The sequence below is a fragment of the Candoia aspera genome, chromosome 4, assembly GCF_035149785.1.
Source record: "Candoia aspera isolate rCanAsp1 chromosome 4, rCanAsp1.hap2, whole genome shotgun sequence".
Taxonomy (NCBI): Eukaryota; Metazoa; Chordata; class Lepidosauria; order Squamata; family Boidae; genus Candoia; species Candoia aspera.
This window is the reverse complement of record NC_086156.1, coordinates 17,908,596-17,935,801: the sequence shown is the minus strand read 5'-3', so window position 1 is coordinate 17,935,801 and position 27,206 is coordinate 17,908,596. Positions and strand designations below refer to the sequence as shown.

Genomic DNA, 27,206 nt, shown 5'->3' with positions numbered 1-27,206 from the left:
AGCCATTGGTCCTAAAGGAGCAATTTCCTCTTTTCAGATGCTTATACTTCGTAGTCATCAGAGGAGAGCTGCCATAAAATGGTCTCATTCTGTCAACTCTCTTAAATTTGCATCTTATAAGCTCTCATCATGCCTCTGCTTCTGGCACATTATGAGTAAGGACACATACAAGTCAGGAACATTGGCACAAAGTCAAGGCTGTTTAAGCAGATTATATATGCAGTAAGAGCCTTTATGTATCATGCCAAGATAACTGAAAATGTCCCGAAGTCAGCTGTAGCAGTCTTACAAAAAATTGTGCCAGATCGGGAAAACATCTCAAGAAGAGGAGGGAAAAGTTATACATTGATGTATCTAATCATGTATAAGTCTTTAAACAAATTTGACCCAGAGGTAGGCAGCAGGTGTCCTTTAGATATTTTGGATTACAGTTCCCATAATACCATTATGGCTGGGAATAGTGGTCAATGAGTACAAATATACAGTTGAAGCCAGAAGTTTTTCTTTTAGGTTTGATGAATAAACAGTTTGAGAGAAAATTTGGGGGTTCTCATCTCGTGTCAGAAGTGCAGGAAATATAAAGGGGGAAAGTATTAATTCAAAGTTAAAAACATTTAATAAAAATATAAAATGTATATAACTCTAGCCCAATGCCAGGCCATATTGATGGCAGAGGTATTTCCGATCATTAAGTCACTCTGTGTGCATGTAAGGGCACTGCAAAAGATGGGTGGTTGTTTGAATACTGCCGCATTCGCATTTGGGGGTTTGTTTTCATACATGACAGCAGCCAGACTTTTATATGCACAAATGTGGAAGGACTTACAAATTCCTACACTGGCAGAATGGACAGTGAAATCAATGGAGCTGGCAGAGATGGCGGAACTGACTACATTGATTAAAGAAAAGAATTTGTCTAACTTTGTTTCTACTTGGAAACCACTTTTGGACTTTTTGCTTGAAACTGAAAAAGATGAAGTTTTGATTCTGGGATGTGATGATTAGGACTGTATAAGAATAGAGAAATAATGTGTTTTATAGTTAAAAATAGGGTAAGAGGTTAATGTATTTTTATGTCTTTATACTGAAAATGGTTGGAAGTCACTTTTTTTTTTCCTTTTTATTTCTGCACTTTTAAGTTTGTTCTTTTTTCATTCTTTTTTTTTTGACAGCATGGCTGCTCGCCCAAAAATTTTCATACATATTTTTTCTTAAAAGGTATTAGTTGAACCTCAACAATTTTTGCCCAACAGCTTTTGATATATCTGTGGAAGAGCCATCTGCAGTCTTCTGTACAGGCTCCAGAGATCTTCCAAAATGACTTGTAGGATATTAGTATCACTCCTTCTGCATGAATGCAGTTGTCTTTCCATACACAGTAGGATCCAAAAAGTGTGTTCACTATTTTTTACATTATTCGTTACTTCCACTGGCTTTTCTTTTTAATATACTGGCATGCTGCAGATAATATACCCTAACTCCACAGAGATATTAAGATCCTAACTCAAAGATTCTACTTTACTGACAGAACAGAACATTCTCTGTGTCCCAAGCTTGATTATGTATTTTTGTGTGCACTTTTATACCTCATTACTACTGCACATATTAAGAAAATTGCCACTATATGGCATCATCTTTCTACTTACATAGCTAAATCAAGTATGTAAATTAGACACAATTTAAAATGAAATCTGGTTTGGGCTGTACATACAGTATATGAATAGGGCTTAATGCTTATGCAAGTCTACCAGCAAGACTCTGGCCAGTCCTTAAAAGAGAAAAGTATTCCCCACATTCCATGTCATGGAACAAAACTGTATGGATGACACTGTCCTGGAAAAGGATACTCTCTTCCATTTTTTAAAATTGTCTAGGAGGATAAAAGTAATTAAATTCTACTCCAGGAGTATCTATGCTTTAGCATCCCAGTGAAAACAATAATAAACTAGTTTTTTCCTATAAATTCCCACAAGCCAAATCAAGCCCCAGAGTGATAGGCATTATATTCAAAATTGCTTGTTAAATTGAAGAATAATATACCAACATCAAAATATACCCATTTGCTTTGGAGTAATACTGCAAGTAGCAAAGTCCAAGCTTAAAATAATCCTAGCAAGAAAATATAATCCAGACAAACATAGGGCTCAATTGCTCAAAGCCTTTATTTTTATCAGGGTATCAACATCCTGCAGAAAGATAATTTAGTTAGTAAAGTGTATAGTCTTTTTAAGTACTGTACATCAAACTGGAGAGAGAGTTTTTCTGCAGCTTTACATTGCAAATAGCTTTATTTCTATGATGCAGGGAGGTGGGAAATTTGTTCATAGGCCTGAAAAATCAATTTCAAAACGAAACATACAATACTTTCAATTCCATTAATAACTCGCTTGCTTCTGTGGAATAAAAATTTATTTCTCAGCTGCACTCAGTACTGCTTAATATAAAATGGAGAAACAACATCAGCACTATAAATCAAAGGATCAAAAAGACATAATTTCACCAGGGACTTCCTAACTCATTAAATAGTTGAGAGCAAAGTCACCCATGTGAATGCATTCTAGTTAGAAGAGCCATTCTTTTCTCGATGAATGAGCTACTTATCCTTCAGTGTCAAGGCTCTGAGTCTATCATTTCCCCTTAATCTTGCCACATCAATGGCTAGCATGCTCCCAAAGAAGCATCCACTTGGCAATCACAGGTTTACTCATGCCAATTTTATGCCCTCAGTCTTCAAAACCAAAGTATGTAACAGATTCAGAACAGAAGTATATAAATCCAGTGTTGCACTAATGAGAGTCAAAAGTGATCTCCATTCCGTTTCAGCTATTATGAGCCTGAAAAAAAGACCATAAGGCAACTCCCTGCTTTTGAGTAGCAATAAATCTACTTCTTGGATTTGCTAGTTACTGTACTGCAATGGATGGGACATAATAGTTCAAATGAATGCCTCAGCAAATAGCAGGACCTAGTCTTTGGCTTATCTCAGAAAACTAAGCAAGGCTGGCCTTGGTTCATATTTCCGCTAGGAAACCCCAGAGCTGTCAATCAGACTGGGAAGTTGGAAAACATCCCAGAAGCAGGCAATGCCAAATCCATGCTATTGCCAAGAAAGTAGACATGTCTAAGTAGCCACCAGGAGTTGAACTCAACTGAATAGATCTTTATCATGCCTAGAGTTTATTTATTTATTCAATATACATAGCCGTCCATCTCAAACTAGTGACTCTGGGCGGCTAACAATAAAAATATAAAATGAGATAACCGATAGGCATTTAAACCTATCGATTTATCAATTCACAAAACTGAGGATGTATCACAACTTTCTCATCCAGTGCTTCTGACGGGAACAAAATAAGATCTAATAAAATAAATACCATGCAATTTAAATAATTTTTTCTCTATTTTCAAACAAACTGGAACAGCCCAATTTATTTATGAAGTTGTACCTTATGAAATACTATATAAATGATCATTCATTTAAAATATTGCCCATTTTCAAGTGTCACTGAAAAATCTGATTAAACATCAATTTGTATTATGATCATTGATGCAAAGGCCTACATTTCAAATACGGATTCTAGGACTGATGCTTACCAGAAAAAAAAAAGCAGTGAGAGAAAACTAGGAGTAAAATGAACCCAACAGAGATTAGATTCCATACCAATGGTTCCCAGTCTATGATCTGGGGACCACTGTGAGAGTAAGATCCATGGTGTTGTTGTTTATTCGTTTAGTCGCCTCCAACTCTTCGTGACTTCATGGACCAGCCCACGCCAGAGCTTCCTGTCGGTCATCAACACCCCCAGCTCCCCCAGGGACGAGTCCGTCACCTCTAGAATATCATCCATCCATCTTGCCCTTGGTCGGCCCCTCTTCCTTTTGCCCTTCACTCTCCCTAGCATCAGCATCTTCCCCAGGCTGTCCTGTCTTCTCATTATGTGGCCAAAGTATTTCAGTTTTGCCTTTAATATCGTTCCCTCAAGTGAGCAGTCTGGTTTTATTTCCTGGAGTATGGACTGCTTTGATCTTCTTGCAGTCCAAGGCACTCTCAGAATTTTCCTCCAACACCACAGTTCAAAAGCATCGATCTTCCTTCTCTCAGCCTTCCTTATCGTCCAGCTCTCGCAGACATATGTTACTATGGGGAACACCATTGCTTTAACTATGCGGGCCTTTGTCATCAGTGTGAGGTCTCTGCTCTTAACTATTTTATTGAGATTTGTCATTGCTCTTCTCCCAAGGATTAAGCGTCTTCTGATTTCCTGACTGCAGTCAGCATCTGCAGTAATCTTTGCACCTAGGAATACAAAGTCTTTCACTGCTTCTACATTTTCTCCCTCTATTTGCCAGTTATCAATCAAGCTGGTTGCCATAATCTTGGTTTTTTTGAGGTTTAGCTGCAAGTCAGCTTTTGCACTTTCTTCTTTCACCTTCATCATAAGGCTCCTCAGTTCCTCTTTGCTTTCAGCCATCAAAGTGGTATCATCTGCATATCTGAGATTGTTAATGTTTCTTCCAGCGATTTTAACCCCAGCCTTGGATTCCTCAAGCCCAGCTTGTCCCATGATGTGTTCTGCGTACAAGTTGAAGAGGTAGGGTGAGAGTATACAGCCCTGCCGTACTCCTTTCCCAATCTTAAACCAGTCTGTTCTTCCGTGATCTGTTCTTACTGTTGCTACTTGGTCGTTGTACAGATTCTTCAGGAGGCATACAAGATGACTTGGTATCCCCATACCGCTAAGAACTTGCCACAATTTGTTATGGTCCACACAGTCAAAGGCTTTAGAATAGTCAATAAAACAGAAATAGATGTTTTTCTGAAACTCCCTGGCTTTTTCCATTATCCAGCGGATATTGGCAATTTGGTCTCTAGTTCTTCTGCCTTTTCTAAACCCAGCTTGTACATCTGGCAATTCTCGCTCCATGATCTGCTGAAGTCTGCCTTGCAGGATCTTGAGCATTACCTTACTGGCATGTGAAATGAGTGCCACTGTTCGATAGTTTGAACATTCTTTAGTGTTTCCCTTTTTTGGTATGGGGATATAAGTTGATTTTTTCCAATCTGATGGCCATTCTTGTGTTTTCCAAATTTGCTGGCATATAGCATGCATTACCTTGACAGCATCATCTTGCAAGATTTTGAACAGTTCAGCTGGGATGCCGTCGTCTCCTGCTGCCTTGTTATTAGCAATGCTTCTTAAGGCCCACTCAACCTCACTCTTCAGGATGTCTGGCTCTAGCTCACTGACCACACTGTCAAAGCTATCCCTGATATTGTTATCCTTCCTATACAGGTCTTCTGTATATTCTTGCCACCTTTTCTTGACCTCTTCTTCTTCTGTTAGGTCCTTGCCATCTTTGTTCTTGATCATACCCATTTTGGCCTGGAATTTACCTCCGATGGTTCTAATTTTCTGGAAGAGGTCTCTTGTCCTTCCTATTCTATTGTCTTCTTCCACTTCCACGCATTGCTTGTTTAAAAATAATTCCTTATCTCTTCTGGCTAACCTCTGGAATTTTGCATTTAATTGGGCATATCTCCCCCTATCACTGTTGCTTTTGCTTTCCTTCTTTCTTGGGCTACTTCTAGTGTCTCAGCAGACAGCCATTTTGCCTTCTTGGTTTTCTCTTTCTTTGGGATGTGTTTTGTTGCCGCCTCCTGAACAATGTGGCGAACTTCTGTCCATAGTTCTTCCAGAACCCTATCTACTAAGTCCAGTCCCTTAAATCTGTTCTTCACCTCCACTGCATATTCCTTAGGAATATTAGTGAGCTCATATCTAGCTGATCTGTGGGTCTTCCCTAATCTCTTTAGTCTGATCCTAAATTGTGCAATAAGAAGTTCGTGATCTGAACTACAGTCAGCTCCAGGTCTTGTTTTTACCGACTGTATAGATGTCCGCCACCTTTGGCTGCAAAGGATGTAGTCAATCTGATTTCGGTGTTGTCCATCTGGTGAAGTCCATGTATAAAGCCATCTATTAGGTTGTTGGAAGAGAGTGTTTGTTATGCACACTGAGTTGTCTTGACAAAATTCTATCAGCCTATGTCCTGCTTCGTTTTGTTCTCCCAGGCCATACTTACCTGTAATTCCAGGTGTCATTTGACTGCCCAACTTAGCATTCCAGTCTCCTGTGATGAAAATAACGTCTCTTTTAGGCGTGTTGTCCAGTAGGTGCTGCAGATCCTCATAGAACTGCTCTACTTCAGCTTCTTCAGCATTTGTGGTTGGGGCGTATATTTGGATCACTGTGATGTTAGATGGCTTGCCCTCAATTCAAATTGAGATCATTCTGTCGTTTTTTGGATTGTATCCAAGCACTGCTTTAGCCACTTTACTATTAATTATGAAGGCTACTCCATTTCTTCTGTGGTCCTCTTGTCCGCAGTAGTAGATCTGGTGGTCATTTGATGTGAAGTGGCCCATTCCAGTCCATTTCAGTTCACTGACGCCCAAAATGTCTATCTTTAATCTTGACATCTCACCAATAACCACATCCAATTTGCCCTGGCTCATAGATCTTACATTCCAGGTTCCAATGGTGTGTTGATCCTTAGAACATCGGATTCGCCATTCACTACCAGCACCGTCAGCTGCTAGCCGTCCTTTCGGCTTTGAGCTAGCTGTGTCATCACGTCTGGGGCTAGTTGAACTCATCCTCTGTTCCTCCCCAGTAGCATTTTGACCATCTTCCGACCTGGGGGTCTCATCTTCCGATGGTATACCGACATCTCTCTGGTTGTACTGATCCATTTAGTTTTCACGGCAAGAATACTGGGGTGGGTTGCCATTACCTTCCCCAGGGATCGCATTTAGTCTGACCTCTCTGTCATGACCTTCCCGTCTTGGGTGGCCCTTCACGGTTTAGCTCATGGCATCATTGAGGTGCTCAAGCTCCAGCACCACGACAAGGTAACGATCCTTTGCTGAAGAAGATCCATGGTACGACCACCAAAATAAAAATAAAATTGCTTACAAAAGCCACATTTTTGCAAGAGCACCAAATCTTGCAGGAGTTTGGCATCCTTCTGTAGTTTTAGCTTTTGTTATTTATTTCAGCCACTTATTATTTTAAATTAAAAATTAAAATTCATTTTAATTTAACATTGGGGTCCTATGGGGCCAGGTGCTGGATTCCTAAACCCTGGATGATGTGACATTCATCAAAAGCTTTGAATTATGATGTACTTATCCAGAAGTACATGTCATATACTACCAAGCAGATTTCAGAATAAGCCAACTGAAGCCTAATTTCAGATTTACTGAATGTTAATGCTAGGACAAATATAAAAGGAACTCTTGTTCAAAATCAGCTTTTGATTGTATGAAGATCATATACACACCTACAACTAACCAAAACAGAGCTATAAATTGTTTGGGGGCAGAGAAAGGGAATCAACTCTTTGGAATTGGTTTTGCCTATTCAATATCAGGCAATTTTCTCAACACAGATTAATGATGCATTAGTCCTACCTCCATTTAAATAGTTTCAGCTATAATTGATGTTTCCAGATAATGTTCTTTAGTATTTGGAGAAGAGAAAAATCTTGTCCTAAAATAGTGTGCTGTGGAACACCCTCTTGGAAAATATCAATGAAAATATAAAATAACAGCTTTTGCCTTTCCAGATCACAGGCACTTGAAAGCAAATATTCATTTCTTGACAATAGATCATAAGCAAGTGCTTTCAAAAGATCTAATACCACAAAACAATAAGCATCTGGTTCTTTTTTCTTTCGGTTTCCTGAATGAGTGATTAAAATCTGTTTGCATCAGAGAAGACATGGAACCTGACCTCCTTCCTGGAGACTGGTTGATGCTCAGAGTCAGACAACTTCCAAGCATGTAAAAAATGCTTCCACCTATACTGGTTTTCAGTAAGTGGAGTAAGGAAAGCTATAGCTACCACCTTCATGATGGGATGAATTGTCCTCCTTTAATTCTTTGCAAACACTCAGAATATGAAGGTTGTGATCTTCAAGTGACTGCTCAATTCCAATGAAATAAAAATAATCACATGGTTAGGTTCAAAATATTATAGTAAGAAGTAGGAGTAGATATAATTCTGAAAATACATCATTCACCAAAAGCAAATCAACCAATTAAATGCATAGCTTGCATTCTTTTTTTGCACATCAATTTTTCTGCAGGGATTCCTGTACGGTTATCACAGAACCCCTACATATTATTTTAACATTCTGGTGGAACTAGTTCAGAGGAGGAAGAGGGAGATTTATAATTCAGTCAGGGCTCAAAACAGGGTAGGAAGATGTAACTGTAGAATTCTAAGACAAGACATACAGGCTGTTTTTGAGGTATCATGGATTCTTCTAAGGCATTGTCTCAGTGATTTATAGCTTCCTAGAGCACCATCAAATTATTATTGTACCAAGAAAACATTAATGAGAACAGGCTTAATAGTGACAAAAATGGTGCCAAAAGACACTTTAAATCACTAGTGAGGAAATGGCCCAAGACCTCAAGTTATACTGGACTGTTGGCTAGCTCTCCTAGTTCTAAGAAAGTTTCTCCAAGATCTGAGTAAGGCAAAAACTTGGCACACTGGCAAACTGTCTTATATTCTATTATTGACTTTCACTTATTTGCCTGAATATAGCTTGAAAATCATGGCCTGAATACACAAATGTCACTTAAGGGATTACAATGCACAGAGCCACATGGGGCCAATTAACACATTATTCCAATTGACGCCAGTTCATCAGCCAGACTGGCATCTGCTTTTATGATAATTATTGCCCAAGGATGAGACAGACATGAGACACCCTCAAGGAAAAGTTAGACAATCCACTTTTAGAACCCTCCCAGAAGAGAAGACAAACTAGCTGTTATCCTCAGACTCAGGGGAAAGAACCCCAGCAGAAGCCTATTTCCCCAGCATGCAGATGTTAGAGAATGCAAAAGGTGAAGGCTGTTTTCAAATACCTGTTCAAAAAAAAAAAAAAAATTGAAGCACCCCCAACATAGATCAGGGATTGACAAGCTGTGGCATTCCAGGATGGCACTTGGAAAAGCAGACATGTAGTTGTGGCAGTATTAACTACCAAGTAGCTACCTTCTCATTGCCAAAAGGCATCACAAGTTGTGAGAACCTGTCTCTCTCACATACTGAAGTTATGGAGAGCACACCACTGCAGCAGGAGCTACCAAGTTACTTCCCCAAGGCTGGAAGCAGGGCCATAATTAATGTGAAGACCCAGGGGGGTTCTGGGAGAAGATGTTTGAGATCTTTAGTCTTCCATTCTGCAGACTTGGCCATCCACCACAGTGGTCTTAATAGATCACAGTATATGAAATAATGATGTACCAATATATTGCCCTCCACAAATGACCAACCATTGAGAAAAAGTAATCTTAACACATCTCCCATTCATGTCATACTGATATAATATAATTTGGAACTTTAATCATTTTCATATGTATGCAAAAAAGTTAAAGTTTGAATGTTATGACTACAGAGCTACAAATGAGGATTTTCAAATTCTAAATAAAGTACCATCTTAATCCATTCAAAAAATAACTGGCAATGTTTGATATTGGAAATCTTTATGGGCCTTTTAAAGAAACACTGATGCTCAATTTCCATTGCATGCAAGCCCTATATAAGTACATTGCACAGACAATTGTGCTTGGAAGATTGATCTCAACAGTGTTCAGTATTCTGAGAAAATCACAATAGTTATTCTGAAATAACTGATAAGAAGAAACTGCACAGCAGGGAGAAAAAAAGAAGTTGCAGGTATTTTTGTTTTCCTATGTATATTGTAGAATTTAAAAATTCCACTCCAGCAACAACACAATAAGGATGGCAAAGAAACAACCAAGTAAGTGTTTAGAAATAGCTGTTCCTTTTCGTACATTATTGTGGCTATTAACAAGTAAAATCATTCAACTGACAAGACTTGCTACAGCATTTAGTGCGTTGAGAAGTTTAACAAAGAAATTAGTCTTATTAATTTTGAAAATGATAGCACGTAACTAAAACTGAGCTTAAAAATCAAGTCAATTTTATAAAGAAACTTGAAGAGGACAATGGAATCTGAATTAATTTCCAAAACATCTAAGACCAAAAAAAGCTACAAATGGTCTCAGTAAATACTCCCATAATACCTTACAAAGCAAGAACTATTCATCATCTTTTAACAAATAATTCAGGTGACTGAATTGCTTTCTGTACATAATACAGCCTTCAAACCAAGCCAACTACTTATCAAAAGAAATGGTTGTGCTTTTTGTACTGGTAAAGATTTTAGACTATGGAATAACTAGTATTAATAAGGCAATAAAATATAAAGTAACAGACTTAAAAGCTTAAGCAAAACTCAGCAATCTACATCCCTAAGCATGGTAATATCCTTCCTACATGCTTTAAAAAATATACATTCTGGTATTTATTTTAAAATAGATTTTCTAGTTTAAAATATTATTAGTTCAGGCTCCTGGAAGCAGACATTATCAAAGGGAATGGGATACTCCTTCACAGACACTCATTTGCATCATTATGTAAATATTTAACTAGTTGTAGCACTTTATAACTCTATTTTTAATGCTATTTTTAAAAAATCCTGTGTTTAAAACAAAAGAAATAGAAAATATTTTAATGGTAGAAAATACAGGTAGTCCTCAGTTAATGACCACTCTTTCAGCAACCATTCGAAGTTATAACAGCACTGAACAAGTGGTACTTATGACCAGTCCTCAAACTTCCCCACAGTCACGTGATCGCGATCTGGGCACTTGACAACCAGCTCATGCTTACAACAGTTACAGCATCCCACGGTCACACAATCACCCTTTGTGACCTTCCGTGCTGGCTTCCCACTAGCAAAATCAATGGGGAAGAAGGCAAGGAAAGTTGCAAGTTGCTCTGGTAAGTATCTCACAACCAGCAGCAGCCACCCCAAGCTGTGCCACACTCATGCTATGCCAACCCCTCGCACCCCTCCCGCACCCAGCAGCAGCCACTTACCTGCTTGCCAACCTGCTTGCAAGCCACCTGGGACTTGCAACTTCCTGCAGGCTTCCCCACTGACTTTGATTGTGGGAAGCCAGCTGGAAATTGTGAGGAGGGCCTCACTTATCAAGCCGCAAACCTTGTTTAACAATGGCAATGGTTGCAGGGATTGCCATCACTAAGTGATGCAGTCATGTGACATTGCACTTTATGACCGCATTGTTCAGCAACAGAAATCCCAGTCCCAATTCCCCTTGTCAACCAAGGACTACTTGTATACGTAGCTCAGGATTCATCTGGTGAGTTCTTGGTGTTTCTGAGGTTTGTTGTCTTCTTGCAGATGTTTCATTACCAAACTAGGTAACTTCATCAGTACATCATCAGCAACCAACCTCAGAGAACATTAAGAACCCAACAGAAAATATTTTAATTGCTGGTATTTAAAATGTCATTTACCTAATGCACATTAAAACAAAATTAATTTTACAAAAGTTGCTTTTTGCAAACTCAGGTACATATTGATTAAGGTTATCTATTATTTCTGGCTTGGCTGATATGGTTGATCACGCAGGAACATTTTAAAGCCACACTGACCACACCATGCAGTTAATCGCATCAAGAAACTGGTGAAATCAGGAGAAAGATGAAGCTAAATACCACAGTCAATAACAGTTTATCTCAAATTTGAAGTCAGTGAAGCTTATACCATGGATACTGCATGTCTGGCCTTCCAAGGCCTCAAGGTCATGACATAAACTGAAATATTTACAGAGAACATTTTGAAGTAAACTATTACCCAGTCACAGTTTGTGATTTGTGATTTGCATCACTCCACATAAGCATGAGGAGGGAGGAAATATCCACAATAACTTATTTCTCTGGCCAATAATTACCTGTGAAATATGATTGATTGAGGATTCCATTCTCCGGAGCTGGGAGGCTTGGATATCCAGTAGTTGGAGCACATTGTTGGCCAACGCATTGATCTGGTAAGCAACACTGGCTAAAGATTGGGTTGTATATGCTTTGGTCTCTTCTAATGCTTTCCTTTTGTCTGGAGCCTAAAGGAGGAGGCAAGAAAATGAGAGGCTTGTTATTTTTAAAATTCAGAAAGAGATCAAACAAGAACTCTTAACAAATTAATCATTGAAAGACCTCGTTACTGATTGTGCAGAAATGTGTATTACAGCGAGTGAGATATGAATAAATAGCTAGGTACATATAATCTTTTCAAAACCTTCTTTTGGTGACTCCAAAGAAAGTCTACCATAATTGTGTCCCACAGAAACACTTTACAATTCTCTTCATGGGAAATGGAATGTATGAAACACGTATTCCTAATATTCTTGGAGTGTACAGTATGTTCCAGTGAGACAATTCAGAAACAGGAAACGTAGTCTCCTATAGAATAGTACACACCCAGGTAGACAAACTGGCTATCCCAATGGGAAGAAGAAAAAAACCAAGCAACACTGCATACTGTTTTGACTGTTACAGAAAAATTTTAAAAGCTTTTCTACCCAAGCTCGTTTAGTTCTTACTATTTCTGAAACATGGAACTTATGAATTTCAATACAAATAAAGTCTATTCTGGGTACAACTACAGTGTGGCCACTAGATCTGGCAGCTTGGAAAGGGTATTAGGAAATTCACCAAGCAAAGTCTTCTCCACATTAGGCTTGGTTAAGTAAAGATATACAACACAGTGCTCAAGGAACCTCACGCTGGCTACTGGTTACTTTCTCAAAATCTTGTTCAGATTCCAAAATAGAAACCCTTTGTTGTAGCCAATCGACTAGGAAATAATTAATCCGGACCAAATTATCAGGCTAACCCTTGCCATATTTCAATATCCTGGTCTAAAAGATAGTAAGACTTGCTTGCTCCCATAAGGTGAGAAAATAGGTAGGGGGAGCAAACAACGTTACCGCTCCCTCTCTCGTCATCTACAGTACATGGAGTAAAGTTTTTTCTTAGTCTTTTGATGAAAGAAAAAAAAAACTCTACCATGAGAAATGTGTGCAACTCTCTCAACTAGCCTGAGGGTTTTAAGAGACCTAAGACAGGAATCCCCAACCTTTGATGGCTGGTGGGCACATGTTTCAAGGTTAAAATGTTCCAATTCTGAAATGTCCCATTCCAGGCTACCAAAAGGATTCCAACGTTGTTCCCACCTTATCGGATGAGTTCTAAACTTAAAAAAAACACAAGATTATTTGATTGCAAAATAGTCAGAGTACTTCTAGTAAGATAGAGCAGTATCAGAACATTTCTGGGACTGGAACACTTCAACCTCGCAACGTCTTGCACACCTCTAACTTCAAAAACATGGCCTTCAACAAAGCAGTGTGCTGCACCCGGTATCATTTTTAATTTTTAAGAAATTTGCAAGGTCCTCTAATCTCCTAGATATAGTGAGACAGCTGTGCTTTCTTGACTCAGCATCTATTCCCTTGAAAACTTCAGTACTGGGCTGGTGATTTGCTTTGCAGTTTGCTACCCTTCCTTCTTTAAATTCAAAGTTTTGTTTTGTTTTTTTAAAAAACAAAACAATAGAGCAGGGAGCCTGCAAGGCACAAAGGGAGGTATCTGTGGACACAATGGGGCCTCTGAACACCATGTTGTGGGCCCAAGATCTACGAATATTGAACAAATTCTTATGTTTTTGGAATTGTGATATTTATAATGTTCTTAAATCTTCTGATTATATTTCAGCTGAAAAGAATGTTACTCACAACTGATGGTCATGCATTCAGCAATGTGTTTTCAGAATCATTAGTACTGAAAAGAAACAAACTGTTGAAAGAGGATACAACTAAGAAGCTAAGGAAGGAAGGAAGCACTCGGTTTCCTTTTAAAGTAGCATTTCCTATCCATAAGAGTTAATTTTTTGAAGGAGGAAGCATTATTGTTGACATTATTCCCATTATGCAAATGGAAAAAATGGTTTTTCAGCTGAGAGAGAAGATGTACATTTTATGCAAGGAATTGTAGTTTTCAGCTGGTGCACAAACCAACTTGTTTCTTGACTTCAGTATCTGCAAACCAAATCCTTAAAAAAATATTCCTTTTATCTCTTCATCTCTTATCTTCATCCACAATTAAATACCAGTAAATCTGAATAACCTTACTCAACCTGAGTATTCCACAGATGTATGGATTTCAATTTCCAGGTTTCCCAAGCAGTATGGCCATTGTTGAGAAATCTGGGAGTTGACATTCATACATCTGGATGTTGTCCAAATTTTAAAAAGCTGATTTAGAGGCTGAGACAATAAGATACAGACAACAAATGAGGCAAAAAAAATGTTAATGTTGGTAGCAAAGGGAAGCAAGAGTGTGTGTAGGCCTGATTCTGAAGCAAGATTTCATCAATTTCCATTTGTATGTGATGATTGCCTTAATCCAAATAAAACTCTCAGACTCAAAATCACAATTCAGGTTCTGAGTTTATTTTGAAAAGAGTGCAAACAGGTAAAAAGCTGAGAATGAGAAAAGCGCACCTAAACTCAAACTAAATAGCATCGTTACAAACATCAGCCCACCCCCTCCTTCGCATACAGTACAACCCCACATTCCCAGGTGCTCCTAATGAGCTCTGCTGATCAACGGGTAAAAAGACCTTGACATTTAAGCCGAAACACATTCCTCCCTGGCACAGTCCATCACGTCTCATGTACAAGGCTCTCAGCAGCACCCTCCCAGCCAGCACACGTATCAGCACCTTGGCAAGTAAACCGTTACGATGCATAAACACCGCAACGGTGAACATGACACTGTAACTGGCAAAGCAAGCCAAGGTTTCCTTCATAAAGTATCTATAGTCAATTCAATTTCTAAACATAGTTCATTCAAACACTGATTATACTGATTGCAAACCTGCCAATCATTTAAGGACTAGAGAATTTGTAAAGCATTTTTTAAATATTAGTTTTTAACTTTGCCAAGATAAACAAATATCAGTCCACAATATTTTCATCTGCTCTCCAAGGACCCTGTGTGGTCTGGATCACTTGAATTATAACTGTCAGGCCCAGCCCACGAACAACATAGAGTCAGTCCATTCAAACTCCAGTTCTTTATTCGCTCACACTGTATAAGCAGAATCTTGCCAGACTAAAGCGACGCTACCTAACCTAAGGGGAAATAACCTGGGAGAGCTCTAGGGCAGGGCTATCCTGACCCCCTTTGTTTTAGCACCACTGCCTCCTGGACTGTGCCTCCGCTTATCTCCTCCACCTCCTTGGAATGTGCTCCCTCCTTCCTGAGAACCAGTGGCGCGAAATCTACCACATCACGCCCCCATTCGGAGACACATTCCATAACAATAATATATGAATGAAGATGTAAGGCATATCTCATACCTAATAGTTTTCTCTCTAGGGGAAGGATATAGTTTTCATGTATTACTTTGTTCTAAGGGCAGCTTTGTGCAACCTGAACCCTCACTAGCATGGCTTTGTTTAAATCTACTTAACTACCTGCCAAAACATCTCCAACATTTGAAAGATCAACACTGAGGCATGCTTACAACTTTACCTTCATACCAAAAATAACTTAGACCTATGTGATCATGTCTGGGCTTACTATTTAAGCTTATATAAGTTTAGTTGTGTTGCTTTTTACTGCTTTATTTGTTGATTAATCTCGTTATATTTTATTATTCGTTCGGTTTACTTACTGTTCCTTTGACAGCATTTGTTTCAAAGCAATTCTCCATATAAACAAATGTCTAGGAATCTCTGCAGGGATTGGGGAACTGACTGACGAAGCTACCAACCCACACTAACTTATTTAAAGGCAAAACTGGGGACAAAATAAGTGTACTGGTTTACAAGGGATAAGTGCAATGGAATGTGAGAATGACCTTGGAAGATGGGGGGTTGGGGGGCAGAGATGCTGGCTAGGGAACGTTGAGATAAAAGTGGGAGGAGCCCACAACTGAGTAATGGACAGAGAAAGGAACTTAGAAAGGACCCACCCTAACTGATCAGGCAGTAAAAAGGGGTGGTGGGAGATTTGTACTTTCAGACTTCCAAGATTGATGTCAGCCCTCCCAGGTAAACCAGACAGAAAACACGACCAGATGAGCTACTTCTACTTTATTGTTAGGCTACATTAACAGAATCTTGCAAGTCTGAAGAAGAGTTGTTCTAACTGCTTGAAGAGCTTCCTTTTGTCTTTTTAATACCAATTATCCAAATCAGTTATTCATGCATGCTTTTGAAAATCCAACTGGCTAATTTGTGCAGACTAAAGAAGTAGTTCCTGTCATACCAGAGACCAAAAAAAAAAAAAAAATCACATCATCACTTTTCAAATCTCTTCAAGTAATCCATAGTGGATGAATATACATTAAAAACTAACTAAAGGACAATGACGTTATGTTATTATCGGAAGGGGGCAGAGTTTTTTTATTTTTGCCTTACATCCAACACAGTTGTGAGATTTCCAGCTTTCAGTGTATGCGGAAAAAGATAAAATCTAATTCCTCCTAACTACAATCGCCAAAGCAAAAGATTGTAGGAAGAGAGCCATGTTAGTGTACGGTGGAGAAAAAGGAGAAGGTGTCTGGTAGCTCCTTTTTAGACTAACACGTTGCATTGAAAGGCATAAGCTTTTGTGAGCTATGCCTTTTAATAAAACGCACTAGTCTGCAAAGGGGTTGCCAGATTCCTGATTCAAAGGCAGAGACGTAATTGCTTTGGACAATGAGCTTTAAGGGCCACTGAGAGGGAGGTTCCAGGAGGACCCAGTACTGCAAGGAAAAAGGGAACTAATCACAGATATACTTGCCTATAATAGCAACAGGAAGAGTAATTACAGTACTGAGAGCAAGAAGGGAAAAAGGGAAGCCTTAAGCAGATGAAGTCATTGTAGAAACAATGAAGCATGAAGAAAAAGAAACACAACTAAAAATGATTATTCTTTAAGTAAAAATAAGCTACATTGCATCAAACAAAATCTATGAAGAAAGAGCAGAAATGGATGGTGATGGCTACAACCCTCCCAGACATTTTCCATGGTGGTGCCAACCCCAAATGGAAAGATACTGTTTTACTTTTTTTCACTCCACCCAAACACAAAATAAAAATAACACCATCAGGAAGCAAGAAAGGAAGCGATGGCCTCTCAGTCTTGCCGGCAGGATGATGATCAGGACAACCGCAATTGCTCATTACTGGCAAACGGAGCTGAAGTAATTGGGAAGGGATGTCTTGGTCTTCCCTGTTGTATAAATGTTTGTTAATCACTTATATAAATCTCACTAAGCATTAAAATTTTTGTTGTTAAAAAAATGGTTTGTTTCTTGTATTTAAAAAAGAGCTCTGTGTATTTCTCAGTGACACTGTGTGTCCTCCATATGTCAAAGAAATCAATTTGGCCTACTTGCAAATGTTTTTCGGCTGTGAATAAAATGGCACTATACCACCTGCCTTTTTTGACATACTAACTGAAGTAGCCAAACATAATTGTTTCCAACTCTAGAGTTAGAGGGGACAAGGAGAAACCTTGCTTCTTCTAACTCCTAGGGCCTTCTTCAGCTTTGCAGTTGCTTGGAATGCTGGAAGGAGACTGAGGCACATGGGCTTATCTCACTGCCCACAGGATTTTTTCTATGCTCCATATACCCAGCAACCTGACATGCCTTTGCATGCCCTATAAGCTCCCAACTGGAGGAAGATTAGATCCACATGAGTTTCATTCTGTGCCTGCCTTGTTTTAATCATGATTTATTAAATAAACCACAAGTGGTTAGCTACATTACAAATTAACCATGGTTTACAAACAAGACTGGCTGGGTTTACCCAACATGTCAACCTAAAAGCAAACAATCATACTATGGCTTAAGATGATAGGTGAAGCTAATCAGCTTTGGTCTAACCACACTGACTCACATCCGTAAAAGAGGCCTGATGTAATGCTGATCTACCTCACTGCATTCCTCATAAGGATTCTTGAGATGCTGTACCAGAACTACTTTGAATCAACTGTAAGAAAAAAAGACAAACAGGCAATTCCATGTTTCTAAACCACAGTGACCAATTTATTTTCTCACACCATGTTCCAAAGAGCCTTCCACTAACGGAAGTTCTGCAGCCTTATAGGGCAGAACACAGGAAACTTGTTGGAATATTTTTACGCTGCCAAACTTTGTTTCTCTTATGACCCAGTGCAAATGTGCCAAGACATTTGTCATTTGTACGTTATAGTTTGTTTTACCAATATTTTATTTTACACTCCGAAGGGCCTCTTCAGGAGAGAGGGGTATCAGATAAGTATCTGGCGCTGGGCTAGAAACCAGGAGGCCGTGAGTTCTAGTTCCACCTCAGGCATGAAAGCCGGCTGGGTGACCTTGGGCCAGTCCCTCTCTCTCAGCCCAAGAGCCAATCAGGCGTGGTATGAGAGTTCTAGTCCCGCCTCAGGCATGAAAGCCAGGTGGGTGACCTTGGCCCAGTCCCTCTCAGCCCAAGAGCCAATCAGGCGTGGTCGGAGAGTTCTAGTCCCACCTTAGGCATGAAAGCCGGCTGGGTGACCTTGGGCCAGTCCCTCTCTCTCAGCTCAACTCACCTCACAGGGTTGTTGTTGTGGGGAAAATAGGAGGAGGAAGGAGTATTAGGTATGTTCCCCATCTTGAGTTATTTATAAAAATAATAAAGGCAGTTATTTATAAAAATAATAAAAATATATTTTATTATAAAAATAATAAAAATATAAAATAAATAAAATAAATAAAATCTTCTTTCCCCTCACTTATCTGAACTCTAATTTCCTCTGTTCATTTCTGGAGAATCTAAAATGTTCTGAAGTACAGAAACATTCCTTATGCCCAAACTTTACATAACTGTGTCAATTTTGCCATCTAAATGAATGCATGCCTCTTATATTTATTCCTACTGAAACAAAACGCAGTGGTATTTAGTTCTACAGAGAGCTCTGCAAAGCCCTTCTTCCTTTGCATTGCTTGTGAAATGCAAATTTTATTACTTTAATCAGTTTATATATGACTTAATCTGCATTCAGGTCACATTCCATTTTACTTAATTCAGGATGCTTTAACCTGCCAGTTGGTGCTAAAATAGCCAATAGTCAGCATGCTCCCATTTAAGCAATGCTTTTCTGCTAATTCACATCCCTTATTGCTTAAGCTTTCTGAGAAACCTACAAACTTTAATTTACATTTCCTGGCAATGAAAAAGTTTAGTTTCTTCAAGATTTGCTCTCATGTTCTATCAGCCTTTTCACACAATTCAGTCCCCACAGAGGCATTCATCCAAATATTATTTTAATATGTCACAGTCCCAGGATTTCGATATTTATCAAAGAATCATTTATATAAAAGAAATGAATTCATTAGGACACCTTTATCAGGCTGCACAACTCATAGAACAGAAAGGGCCACATTGATAAATTAAAAATAATCACAGGCCGCAAAGGAATAGTTGATGCATTGATCAGCAAAGGAGCTGGGGGTGTTGGTGAGGCCTGCAGGCCCTGGGCAGCATGTCTTTTGGGGTGGCAGCATTGGAAGCGCTCAGCAGTGGATATGTTGAGTTTAAAAAAAAAAAAAACCAACGGGCCATATAAGGCTGCTTGGCAGGGCTAGTTTAGATATTTGCTGCATTTAGAAATTTGTATAAATCCTGGAATGCAGACTCAACATTTTTTTTAATATTATAAGCATGCTCATTGTGCTTACATGAGAGAACCTATTACAGAATCAGAAACAAAAAATGAATGGGTAACATGCCTGCAGTTCTCCAGTTTTTTTCCTAATCTCCACATACTTTCCATTTCCTCTGCTTGAGTTCTAAAAGGTCACAAGAAACCCTTTGCCTGACTGCCAGAGAAAAGCAAGACAGTTCTGCATCAGTGTCAGCCCCATTGGGTAGAGCAGGCTAAGAAACAGACACTATGTAGACCTAAAGCTACTTTTACTAGAACAGCTATAGTAACAGCATCTTGCAAATCTGAAAGTGCTCCTTTTCCTCCCTCTTTTATCTTCATGAGAATTGGGGTGGAGCGTGGGGTGCTGGATGAGATGTTTTCCCAGACTGTTCTTTTGGCCTAGGCTTAAGTTTTGTTTATCTGATGGTTGCCTTGATAGTGGATCTTCCCTCTGTCCTTCAAGGCCATCCTCTTTATTCACTACAATTTTACCTTTCTATGAATAGGCTGTCCTGCTAATTTATCAACCACACAGTCTGATTGGGCTGTAATCTTCCTACCACTGTAAAATAGTTTCAGTCTGAGGACAATGAAAGGCAGTGTAGCATAGCTGTTTGACTTAGACTGGCAAGACTCGGGTTCAAGTTTTCACTCCATCCTGAAGTGAACTAAGGGGCGTTGGACCAATCATTTTTAAGTCCAACCTACTTTAGAGAATCATTGTGAAGGTAAAATTTGGGGACACCTAATTTCTCTGAGATTTCAGAGCAAAAGCAGAATAAAAATGTGATAAATAAATGAGACTCTTTCTAATTCCTTCCCAGGACTGGAAGAGAAACAGTTAAACATACACAATCCTGAACATGGCTCTCTACTATAGCTGCCTTCCTTTTGGTCTGGAGGGCTATATGAAGAATACCTCTCCAGAATGAAGGGTAAAATTCAATTTATTCATTCATTCATTCATTCATTCATTCATTCATTCAATTCAATTTATACAACCGTGCATCAGATACATGACTCTAGGTGACTATCAGTGACTAAAAACATGATGAAAATATCATATAACAACATATATATGTTATCTATATATAAGATAAAAACCATCCAACACAATTAATATAACTATGATATGAGCTCAATCACATACCCAGGGCCCCAGGCTCAGTAACAAAACCAGATCTTCAAGGCCTTATGGAAAGAAGTAGGATTGGGGCAACACTAATCTCTGGGGCAATGATGTTTCAGAGGGCAGGCACCTTGACAGAGAAGGCTCTCTTCCTGGACCCCACCAAATGGCATTCTATAATAGACAGGACCTGCAGAATGCCTCTCCTGCCAGATCTAACAGGATGGATAGATTCAACAGGGGAAAGATGGTCCCACAAGTAACTTGGCCCCATGTGAGGACTGCATTTTAAACATAGTGTGATAGTAAGCTTCATCTGCCCCAGTGCATTTCCCAAGTTAGGTATGGATAGGTTCAAGCACAGAACTAGATAGGGATGCTTTAATTTGGACTTCGGTACTTAACATGGGGCTAGACTCCATGGCCTGAGTGATCTCTTCCAATTCTGAGATTCCATGTTTAGAACTGAACCTACTGCCCTATTATCACTATTTTTGTGGTCCTGTGAGCAAGAAGCAAAAGAAGCTTTGGCATGAGTGATAAGAGAGAAGAACACAGAGAGGCTCAAGCAGGAAGACCAAGGCAATGGGAAAGCAGCCAATTTTCTTCCATTTGTTGGGTTGCTCTCTATGCCACCTGTAACTTTCACCATGTCTGGCTGTGTTTTCTTAACTAGTAGAAAAGTACTTAGTGGAGCTTTGCAATTCATTTGTAAAGTGAGTTCGTGTGAGGAAAGGACCCCTCCTCGAAATATCAAAATAGCTGCATCCTCTTCACAATCCAGGAAACCTTTCAAATCAACTGCTCAGACCCTCCCAAGACAGCCCTACCATTTTGCACAACCTAAACCCATTTGCTCCAGTAAGGCAAGAAATCTTTAGCACACCACACTCGTGGGCTATACACAGTTTCAGTGCAATGATTTGTTTTCTTCTAATTTCTACCTTGGAAAGGTTTCACCTTGAGCACCTTGTTCTTAGAAACCATCCTGTTCATTAGTGGGAACCAAAGAGGGATAGAAATGTAAAATTGTTAGCTAGTTGGTAACTATGAATGCAAACTCTCCAATTCAAACAGAATTACCTTTGAGACAGGTGGGGGGGGAAATTCAAAGGGTGATATGGGGTGATGGGAGAAATAAGAGAGCAGGAATTACTAGTGAATTATAGTATAAGCACTTCATTTCTGATTCTTCCATGCAGCCACCGGCCTTTCCCCTTACATGCTCAGCAACTGATCCACTTCACTGGGCTAGTTTACTTTTCACGCCAAGGAAGCAATGGAAAAAAATTCAACAGTGCACTGCCCAGGGGAAGCAACCAAGCTGTCCCTTGGAAAAACTGGAAAGTGAAGGGTGATAGTGGGAAGACACACAGTGCTCTAGCTTAGCTGCATGAGAGACAGGGGGTGGGGGGACTGCCAATGGCTAACTGCCCACCCCACCGCTCCAGAGGAAAACTGCAAAACTGCCTAGAGGGCATTTCTTCTGGAGCATGAACTGAGCCCCACACAAGCTTTACGGCAAGCCTTCCTTTCAGGATGGGTGTGAGGCTGCAAGTACAATGCTAATGTCTTGGGTTTTTCAAACTACCCTTTCAGTTTGTGTTCAGCTTAATCTCAGCTTTCCACATATGATCTGCGATAATGTGTCCCAGAGGTTTAATTATCCCACTCACACTAGATAATGTTTACCTACTATGAGCCAAGAGTCCAATTTGCAGGAACTATTAAGAACTGTAAATCCAGAAATCATTTAAAATAATTACAGAAGAGCTACCTATAGTACTATTATTATTCAGAAAGCTTTTAAAGATGTTTAGCAAGAACTCAGCCTTATTGGTTCGTTTGCTAAGTCAATTTCTAAAAGAAGCAGGAAAGAGTGGTAGGACAGTCATCACAACAGCAATACTCACAGAGTTCCTCTGTCCTAGAGAGACAGAAGTTGGTCAGACAAAAAAGAGACAGAAGGTGATCAGATAAAAATGCCTGTCCACTCAACCCACTACAAGTTACGAAAAGGATCACACTGCCATACATCAGAAACATCTCAGAAACTACTAACAGACTGTTACAACCACACGGCATCACCATAGCACATAAACCCACTAAAACTCTTCAAAACATCCTAAGTAACCCAAAAGACCCAGTAGCCCAAGAAGAAAAAACAGGAGTCATTTACAACATACAGTGCAAAGACTGTAACAGCCACTATGTAGGACAATTAGAAGACTAGCAGGGTGCATCCATGAACACCACCTGGCAGTCAGAAGACATGATGAAAACTCCTTAATCTCACAACACATGAACAGACTCAACCATAGTTTCAACTGGGTGAGCATCCTAGACCAAGCTAAATCCAAAAACGTGAGGGAATTCCTGGAAGCTTGGTATTCAGACAAATCAGCCATCAACAGGTCCATAGAGATAAACAACATTTACACACCATTCAAGAGAGACAAAAAAACTAAAAAGGAAACAAAAAGACCAGAACACCTCTTTGCCAGCAATCAACACAAACAGGGATTAACACCAGACAAACAATCAAGCAGTAAACAATACCCTAATCAAGGAACTACCAACTCAGACAATCAAGCAGTAAGCAACAGCCTAATCAAGGAACTACCAGAAGACAATACCCCCACCAACATTGACAGGACAAGCTACTGTATATAAACAGAGAGCAAACCCCACTCCCTTCTAGCACCGAAGATGTTATGTAGTTGGGTAAAAAAAGTCTGCAGGAGAACAACCAAACTCAGAGAACACCAAGGACTCCACTAAGACAGGAGAGTTATATTGAGCAAAAGAGAACAAAAACATATGTTACTTGCTGCTATTCTTAAAATACTGATTGCAAAATGGGGAAAAATTGGTCAAGTTGAAGAAAAAGGCATGTGAACCTTTAAGAAGTGTTTTTCCAACCACATGAGAGCTGCTCATGAAAAAGAAACTCATGTGCACCATGTGCAATCCTTCATGATCCAGATGTCGACAAAACCAGACAAGGATTTTGACAATCAACATTCTACTGGAATTTATATGAATTCCACAGGAAAGACCCAAATCATTATCTCCAGTTATTTATTTGTTGCTAGATTTATATCCCACCTTTCCTTCAGAATTCAAGATGTTGTACACATTACTGCCTCCTCCAATTTTTCCCAACAACAGTCCTGCAAAATAGGCTGGTCTGAGAGAGAAGGAGAGAGGGAGGGTCTCCAAATCATTGATTTTCTATGGGCTGGGGTTTAGGAAAGACCTGAACCAGGGATTCCTCAGTCCTGATCCAACACTTTAACTGCTACACACATGCCTGTCAATGAAGATTCTCAGTCATCCAGGTGGAATTATCTGTAGGTTGAGTCATGGCAACTGGATTTCTTTCTTGAAACGTTTCAACCAAAAGAAAGAAATCCAGTTGCCATGACTCAACCTACAGATACACACATGCCTGTAAACTAGAATCAAACAGAAACAATGGATAAAAAAGAAAAAGTACCCATACAAGAGGAAAGTACGTGAGCCTGAAACTTCTGAGTTCTCATTTATTTCAAACTTTACATTTTTCAGGATGAAAACCACACATGGCTTTTCACCTGCTGGGAACAGTAATCCAAAAAAGAGTAGAGCCCATTTAAAGTAGTAAGAACATAAAAGCTACATTTTATTTCACTGAAAGTTAAATATAATTATACACACACATTTATACATATAAAGATAAATAAAAGTGTGTGTATATAAATATAAATATGTACAAGCATGTATGCATTACATATAATTTTTTAAAAATCCATTTAATTGTGTCCGATTCTTGGAGACTGCCTGGACAAGTCCCTGCAATTTTCTTGGCAAGGTTTTTTAGAAGTGGTTTGCTGTTGCCTCCTTCCTATGGCTAACAGAAAGTGACTAGCCCAAAGTCACCCAGCTGGCTTTGTGCCTAAGGCGAACTAGCACTCAGCATCTCCCAGTTTCTAGCCTGGTGCCTTAAGTACTACACCAAACTGGCTCTCATACATATAAATAAAAGTAGATTAAAACAGTTCACAGTCTCCATGCTTTTAATCTTTTAATATTATAATTCAGCAGGAACTGCTAGAGAACTTAAAGGGTTGCAATCAAGATGAGAGGTGTATCTGTGGCCCCAGGTAACATACCTTTGATGCAATACTAAAGCATGCTTTGATTTTCATTTTCTGGTCACATTTAATTATGGACATAACATGATGTTTATATATGGAGATGGAAGGAAACTGATTTCCAAGACATTTTTCAAAGCAGGTGCTCATCTACTGGAAGATTAGGGTATCCACCAGCTCTCCTTGCTCTTGGAAATAAAGGGGGCTTCCCTTGGAAGAAAGCAGGAAAGGCAGCTGCTGGAACTGCAGGTGCTGTGAGCCACAGTGCCCAGAACCCAAGGCAACAGGGTCAGCCCTGGAGGATGCAGGGAGTTGTTACTTAGAAACATCTCCAATGCCATAGCTTGTCTACCCCCAGTAGAAAATAATCTCAGGGTGCAAAAATGGATTTGACATTAGGTACTGATCTCCTTTTCCTTGAATGCATTTGTAATTCAGTACTTAATATTCATTTTTATTACAATATTTATTCAAAAAAATCTACCCCAATTTTAAAAATAATTCCAATTCCAGCTCAAGACCTTCATTAAAATTCTAAGTCTTTTATTTATTCATTTTTTAAAATAGCCTGCTTTTAATTAAAAGTAACCTGTAACTTATGCAATCTGAAGTGATTTCAAATAGCTCTACAGGTATATAGGACTGCAGTCAAGTTGATCCTAAGAAGATGGACATTAAAGTATGTACTACTGCATTTTGATTTGTGCAGAAACAAACCAAATTATTCAGATATCATGTTATTTACTTTCTTTTGACTGACCATGATCTGCAAACTCAGCTATTGTGGTTTACAGCCCATGGGGTAGGACTTAATGATACCTTTAAACCAGACTGTATTATCTATGATTTGCTAAGTTAACTTAATTTGCTGCATTTTTACAAAAGACTAATAGGGATGCGGTGGCGCTGCGGGTTAAACCGCTGAGCTGCCGATCGGAAGGTCGGCGGTTCGAAACCGCGCAGCGGGGTGAGCTCCCGTTGCTTGTCCCAGCTCCTGCTCACCTAGCAGTTCGAAAACATGCAAATGTGAGTAGATCAATAGGTACCGCTTCGGCAGGAAGGTAACGGCGTTCCGAGTCGTCATGCTGGCCACATGACCCAGAAGTGTCTATGACAACGCCGGCTCTAAGGCTTAGAAATGGAGATGAGCACCGCCCCCTAGAGTCGGACACGACTGGACTTTACGTCAAGGGAAACCTTTACAAAAGACTAAACGATATACTATTTACAGGGTTGTGCTTACACAATATACCAGACTAAAATGTAGTTGGCTAGTTTACATTTCAGTATGCCATGCAAATTTAACTTTTTAATTACTCCACAAACTACGGCTTGGTATAATGTGCAAATATAACATTATAATCAAGAATACCTATGCTTAAAAATTATATATAAAAATTATTATAGCCTGGGTGTGCACAAGTATATGAAGATATCTTTGTTTACAGATGGATGGACTAATTCTGTCTGTGTCTATATACTAGAAAAAATATATCCAAACCATCAAGAGTTTTATCCTGCCCTTCTGTCTTCAAGTTATTTCATGTAAGACCCCATCCCCCAAATCTTGCTGTCTAAAATTGAGGAAAGGACAAAAAATGACATGAGATACACCTTTGCAGTATTAGCTCTGTAGAAATGAATGTGTTGGCAGCTGACTGTATTTGCCTGGAATTTAGTGACACATTATACCGCAAGTGACAATATACTAGCATGAGTGTACCTCTGTACAAATCCCACAATTAAAAGTGCAGAGGCAGGGAAGGAGTGTTCACAAACTGAAGCCCTAGAGAAAATAAGGGAGAAGACAGGAGGCGGGGATTGGGAAGATGATAGGACATGCCTTGGAAAAATGTTTACCTTTAGCCCAGACAGGTTAGATTTTATTGGCATTTTGACTCACAAAATGCTGCATGTTTGAGAAGCTAACGTAAGTTCCTTGAATTCCACAACACATAATGCAACCACAAGATGTGGAACAATGGGCTCGACCTAAATTAGTTTGTTCCAGAGTCATGCCCTTAACTAAGAGAAAGCCAAAGAAGTTCTCAAGAATTGTGCATACATTTGAATTAATAAAGACAAAGAATGCTGCCTTTAAGCATCCAGATTTTAGAATCAGGGAAGGTTAAATTCTGTAACTGATACAATTTTTGAAAATAAAGTTGTCTTGACACATTCTCTTCATGCCAAAACACTAAAGTTCACGGTTCAGTTTTTGGAGCTCTGGATATTTTGCTCAGAGTCTTCCCACACTACTATATTAAATCTTTGCAGTCATTAAAAGGCTAACAAAAA

General features: G+C 39.3%; 1 protein-coding gene across 8 annotated transcripts in view; it reads right to left on the bottom strand.

Annotated features, from left to right (window-relative positions):
• Positions 1–27,206, bottom strand: part of ABI1 (abl interactor 1) — a 98,516-nt gene that overhangs the window by 48,126 nt on the left and 23,184 nt on the right. For 7 of the 8 annotated variants that reach the window (XM_063303494.1, XM_063303501.1, XM_063303495.1 and 4 more), the window contains exon 2: positions 11,867–12,034. In XM_063303494.1, the coding sequence (XP_063159564.1) occupies positions 11,867–12,034 (168 nt within the window). Of the gene's footprint in view, positions 1–11,866; positions 12,035–12,210; positions 12,314–27,206 lie in introns of those variants that run through there. The other variant, XM_063303496.1, reaches the window with a different exon arrangement.